This window comes from Talpa europaea, assembly GCF_964194135.1.
Source record: "Talpa europaea genome assembly, chromosome: 9".
NCBI lineage: Eukaryota > Metazoa > Chordata > Mammalia > Eulipotyphla > Talpidae > Talpa > Talpa europaea.
Window position 1 is genome coordinate 109,642,465 of NC_140076.1, and position 6,000 is coordinate 109,648,464.

The 6,000-nt window shown below is 58.9% G+C and overlaps 1 protein-coding gene across 5 annotated transcripts in view; it reads right to left on the reverse strand.

The window, feature by feature from the left end:
* The window catches only part of SYT6 (synaptotagmin 6), a gene marked incomplete at both ends in the record, with an annotated part of 56,365 nt that extends 50,902 nt beyond the window's left edge, over positions 1-5,463 (reverse strand). For 4 of the 5 annotated variants that reach the window (XM_084242673.1, XM_084242675.1, XM_084242674.1 and 1 more), the window contains one exon: positions 5,301-5,463. In XM_084242673.1, coding sequence (XP_084098799.1) covers positions 5,301-5,463 — 163 coding nt within the window. Of the gene's footprint in view, positions 1-4,495; positions 4,517-5,300 lie in introns of those variants that run through there. The other variant, XM_084242677.1, reaches the window with a different exon arrangement.
* Positions 5,464-6,000: the final 537 nt, after the last annotated feature.

A 6,000-nucleotide genomic window follows, 5' to 3' on the forward strand; every position in this document is an offset into this window, starting at 1 on the left:
GGTCTTATCACTTGCTATTGTTCCCATTTTTCTAATGGGCTTCCATGTCAGGAAAATCCATTTTGTAACAGAAACAAGCATGCTCACTAACAGATTGTAATTGAAAAGATAAACTAAGGACAGGAAGGAAGAAGGAAGGACCAATTTCCCTGCTCCCCACAAAGCTAAAGAAGGCTGAATTCAGGGCCTGGGGTAGCTGGTGGGGGCTCAGAGACAGTCAGTCCCCAGCTGTGCAGAGCGGAATGCTCGCTCAGACGCAGACAAGAGACAAGCACAGACAACAGAGAGGCAAAGGCCAGAGAGCCTGGAAGGATTAGTGCCTGGTCCAGGAAGGGTGGAGACTCTTATCAGAACCACTAATATAAATGGCAATCTTGCTCGTTATTCGTTCCTACGTAGCAAGCACTGTGCCTGCTTACATTCGCTCATCTAATCTTTAGAGCCTCCCTAAGAAACAAGCATTCATCTCTCCCAGAAAAGTTGACTAAGTCAAGCGATATTAACTAGACTCTTGAGTCAGTGCTTGGAGCCTGACAGGAGTCAGGTTGACCCAAAAAAACTATCTAGTGGAAGCCTAGGCAGAGAAGCTGGGGGGCACATTTCTCAGTTTTGAATAAAGGGTGATGGGAGATATCCAAACCCTCTGAGCCCGGGGAGAACCCTCTGAACCCTCTGAATCTCAAGCAGCTTCTCATCCCTCATCTTATTCTTCTCTCCTGCAAAAAAGCAGACACTGCATGTTACCCAGCAGCCACCCCACCAACACCAACAGCCCCGGAAAAGTATCCTTCAGAGACAGACCTGAGAAATACCTGAGGGGGGTGTGGGAGAGAGTTAGGAGAAACAGGATTTTCTGTTCTGGGGCACGCAGATGTGCCCCATTAATAATAAGCTCTGCCATAGCTTGTAAATGTATTAGGAGAAACTGGTCTAATTAAAATACAGGGTTGGAGAGAGGGAGAGTAGAGAGTTTTCCCTTCTTTAGTAGAGAGCTTCCTTTCCTTCTTTCATAGATCCAGGCCAAGCTACCGATGGGGATAATTAGCAGAATCCAAACAGAGAAGGAATTAATGCTCCTGAAAAAACTGTGATGAGGAGAGACAATGCTGGGCTAATTACGGCCACACCAAGCTTTATGACTGGGCACCCACTTCCACAGTCATTAGGGGATTCAGAGATAAATCGGAGACTAATGTGGAGTGTTATACAGCTAATGGAGCGTTGGCATTAATTTAGCAATTATTAGTGTTATTATTTGGGCAGATGGTTACTGCACCCTCCTGCCTCATTGGTCATGTGGCAGGTGGCCTCTGATTGTGGGGATCAAAGCTGGGGGGAGGGGAGGGGCAGACAGAAAGCCGGACAGGTTCTATTCCACCTCCCCATCCCCCTCTGTACCTGCAACCTGTGAGAGAAGAGACCTGTGTGCAGGGCGAGGTGAACAGTCCCATGTCCCAACAGAGACTCTCCATTATACTAGGAGTGTCCCCACTTGGGTGCCCTGCTCACCTCTACTTTCCAAGGCTCCCCAGGTTTTTGTTCCTAAGTGTGGCCCAGTCCCTGCGGCCCAGGAGGCCTCTCTTCCTAAACAGGACCAGCAAGGGGACCCCCTGGCTTTGTCAGGACTTTCTCTGATCCTGCTCTCCCCACTTCCAGACAACCCTAAAGATACTTGGTCTGAACCAGGTGCCTCAATTCCAGTCGTAGTTATTCGTAGCCACAGGTTATACTCCCAGCTCTGATCGGGAGGAGGAACAGTATCCGAAGAGTGAAAAGGGAACACATCTTCAGTACAGAGCTTGGAGGGATGCAGCACCTGGATCAACCAACTTCACTGCTGAAATTCCCAGTCAGCAGGAGAAGAGAACTTCTAGAACTGTCAGTCCATAGCTCTACAACTCCAGGCTATTGGGTCCTGGTTCTAGAATCTTAAAACTCAAGAAACAGTGTGGATTGAGACTATCACCATCACAGGTTCTAAAGGATTGTGCATTGCCTCAAAGAAGACAAAATCTGGAGAATTCCTGCCCTTTTCAGCCAGCCAGGAGAGAGGGAGTGACTGAGTATTCAGTTATAAAAACAGGACTTTTGTGTTTTGATGAAATGCTGTGCAGTTAATTTGCCATCACAAGCAGGAAAAATATTATGTGTCACAGAAGGCCAACTTCAAAGCCAGGCAGCTGAATCACAGAACAACTCCACAATCGTTAGAGAAGTGAACAAACATCACGTACATGCCAGGGTCACAGGTAAGCCAGAGAACGACTATTCCTGGCTGCTGGACTGGGAGGCACAGGGCAGCTCAGGGTCTCCTGTGAGGTTCCTGCATTTTCTGGAACATCACTGATCCTCTGGGTCCTACCTCAACCCGACATTCTGCAACTTGACCTTCGGGAAACAGTCACTCACTTCCACAAAGCAGATGACAAAAAAAAAAACAACCAGAGAACTGCCTGTCAGTGTCCACCTTGGGAGGGGGTATGTTAAGAAATGAGGCAGACCCTTCTTGGCCTTTAGAGTTTTCAAAGAAAAGAGGAACTTTGTTTTCAAGCTGGGACAGTTTGTGTAGAGGTGTTTCCAAATCAGGGTCTGATTGAGATTGCCTGTGCAATTCCTAGCGCAGACCCTAGCGCGTGGGAGGGTCTTTGTAGAGGATGATAGAATCTGAATTTCAGTCATGAAGCTCAAGGTGTTACTAGAAATCCCAAGAGCTAGAGACTGAGAGCAGGAGGAAGGCAGGGGAAACAGAATGGTAAAGGCAACTGAGCATGCTCTAGTCACTTGCATTTTTCATGAAACTGCAAATGAAAACCCCAGTGTTTTCTCTGGCTGGAATCTGGATCCAGCCAATGGCTCTAGGAAGTAGGCTAGAGATGGGCCCCAGTCCAGGCCCCAGTCCTGAACCCCACTCCCTAGACCAGGTGTTCACCTAAATCCCCAAGACCCCAAAGCCACTCAGCTAACCCTCTTTCTTTTGCTCTGATTAAGGTTCTCCTGCCCCCACCCCTTGCAGGGCCACAGTTTGTCCCTCCAACCCCCCCCCCCCAACCTCCCCAGGGCTTCCTGAGGTTTGTGACTCAGCAGCCAAAGCTCAAGCTCCCCAGGCTGACAACCCAAACTGAAGCAGCCTGCAGGGAAGCTTACTGATTCATCTGGGTCCTCAGGCTCCTGCTTCTCAGCTTTCTCTCACTCACCCTGTCTAGGTACCTGCCATTCCAGACTGCAGGGTGTCCCCCTGGAGATCGCAGGTCCTTGGTATGGGGACGTGCTACATAAATATACTCCCCAACCTCCATCCCACCCCCCAAGATTTCTGGCTTGTACAGACAAGAGGGGCAGCCTCCATGGCAGCTAGAAATCGACAGGTGTGTTCTCACCTTGAATTATTACCTTTAGGGTCTGAGGGGTCAGGACCAGCACGACAGGTCCTGCTGGAAATGGATCACCTCACCGGAGAAGAAACGGAAGGGGGATGGAAAGGCCGGCAGGCAGGCAGCCTCCTGGCCGGCGTGTCTGGTGGGATATGGGGGGTTGGGAGGTGTGAGGAGCGATGCCACCAGGAACCAAAGTCTAATAACAATTTCTTGGCCTGATCTACTCTGAGATGCTTCCAGAAGCAGAACCAACCTCTCCAACTTCCACCACTGTGTCACCGTCTAAAAGCACTTCTTTATGCCTAAACTCCGTCTCTTCTGCTGCAGTAATCAACCCATTGACTCAACATTGGCGGGGGCCCCGGGAAGAGCGAGCGAGACCAGCACACCCTAAACCCCCACAGAGCTGAGGTGGGCTGCACCCCAAGGCTGGAGACAGCCCCCTAACACACACGAGCCTCTCTCTGGCCCCCAACTCCTCTGCCCGTCTCTCCCCCTCCCCAGGCCCTGGCCTAATGACCCCATCCAGCACTAGCCACAACTCTGACTTCTACCCTCAAGTGAAAACGGGGCGCTGGAACCCTCAGCCTCTGCGGACCTTACCCCACCGGTCCCTGCTCCGGAACCGCAGCTCCAGCCCCTGGTTTCTGGTCCCAGGAGAAGCCTGGAGATGAAATTCCCGCCTCTCACGGCCCCTCTTCCCTTTCACGCGCCGGTGGTGCGGAGCCGCCCTGGCACCCCCGGGCCCGGCGCCTTGGGGGCCAAGGAGGGGTGCAGCCTGCGGAGCCCAAGGCACCCCCCGCGCCTGGGTCCTTGCAGGATCTCCCCGCCCCCACCCTGCATTCCCTCGAGGCCCCGCGCTGCCCCGGCCCCTCCCGGCCCTCCCGACCTCCACCCCCGAGGGAAGCCCCCCCAGACTCCCTCCTGCCGGGACCCCCAGACGTCGGGGTCGGTCGGGACAAAGGACCCGGCTGCAGCCCGCGAGCGCGGCCACGCGGCGCCGGTGCCGCAGGTAGATGCCCGGCCCGCCCGCGCCACGCGGCCCACCCGCCGCCCCCAGGCGCCTCGGGGACCCCGCAGCCGCGCGCCGCCCGGGGCCCGGGGCTCGCGCTCGGCCTCACCGGCTCCGGCGAGCTCGACGCGGCTCGGCGCCCGCCCGCCTGGGCTCGGGGCGCCCGGGAGGCGCCGGCTGCGGGATCGGCGCGGCCCGGGCAGGAGGCGCCCGCTCGGCGAAGTGGGCGCGGGCACCGCTCCGCGCGCCCGGCCTCGAGTCCGAGTGAGTCAGAGAGAGGCCGAGGCAGCGAGTTATAGGGGTGCAGGGGGTGGGGGAGGGATGCCGCGACGCCCTCCCCCACCCCGCCCCCCGCCCCCCGCCCCCCGCCGAGACGCAGGCGGCGCTCGCAGCCCGAGAGGCGCCCGGACGCCCAGCGCCCGTGCCAGGCGCAGACCCAAGTTTCTCCCCGAGAACCGCGGGGGGCTGGCGCCGCGTTCCTCGAGAGAACAGACGGACGGACAGACAGACCGACGGGCGGGTCCCGGACATCCCCGGAGAAGCGAGTTACTTCCTCGGGCGGGATGTCCCGGCCGCCCGCTCGTGCCCGGACCCTCCCCGGCAGGTCGACCGCAGGGCGAGCCCGAGGCAGGAGGGACCCCGAGGTCCCCGGGGGCGCCCGGCCCTGCGAACCCGGCTTTCCGCGAGCCCGCGAGCCCGCGGGGGGCCGCGCCCCCCACCCCGGCCCTCGCCCCCACGGCCCCCCGCGCGCCCGGTCGGCCGCGGCCAGAGCACTGGCTGGCCCGGGTTCCGAATCCAAAATTCCGAGCCGAACTTCTCTAAGTTCCGGGGCTCCTGGGGTCAGGGTTTGGGGGAGGGGGCTCAGCCAGGGGGAGAGCCTAGAAGGGGGGCGGGGGGCTCGGGGGGCGCGTTACCTGCGTCGGCCGCGCTCGGGCTGCGCTCCGGGGGCTGCAGCGCGAAGCTCCGACAAGTCTCCTCGTCCAGCCCGGGAGGGGGCGGCCGGGCCCGGCACAGCGAGGCCAGGACCGCGAGCGCCTCCTGGCACCGAGGCCCCCCGGCCCCCCACTCCCCGCTCATGCCGGGCACCCCGGCCCTCGGAGCAGGCGCCGGAACCCGCGGCGCGGCGGGACTGGGCGGGGCGAGGCCGCCCCGAGAAGACCCTCCCGCAGCAGCCCCCTGCGGCTCGGCTCCGCTTTTAACCACTTCCCCGCAGGGTCCCCGCCCCTCACGTGGCACCCCGCGGCAGCTGGCAAGTCTGGCGCCTCCCGGCCGCCCCCTCTGCGCGCCGGGGCCGGCCCGAGGCCGGCGGGTCCGAGGCGGGGAGCCGCGCTGTCCCGCGTCCCGGAGGGCGCAAGGCCCCGGGGACAGCCTGGGAGCCGCGTTCGCTGCCTCGTGTGACCTTGGGCCTCTGCGAGCCTCAGTTGTGCCCCCGAGAAAGGAATAAAATAATTAAGAGTGCTTCCCGGGCTGCTTGGGGGTCTAAAGATCGTGTTTATGAAAACACTGGGTACATTGCCACCTGCCACACATTGGCGCAAAATAAATCAACCCATTACAGAAAGAAGGGTGGCCGGGGAGGGAAGAACCTGGCCAAGGCACCTGACGCGGGGAAGT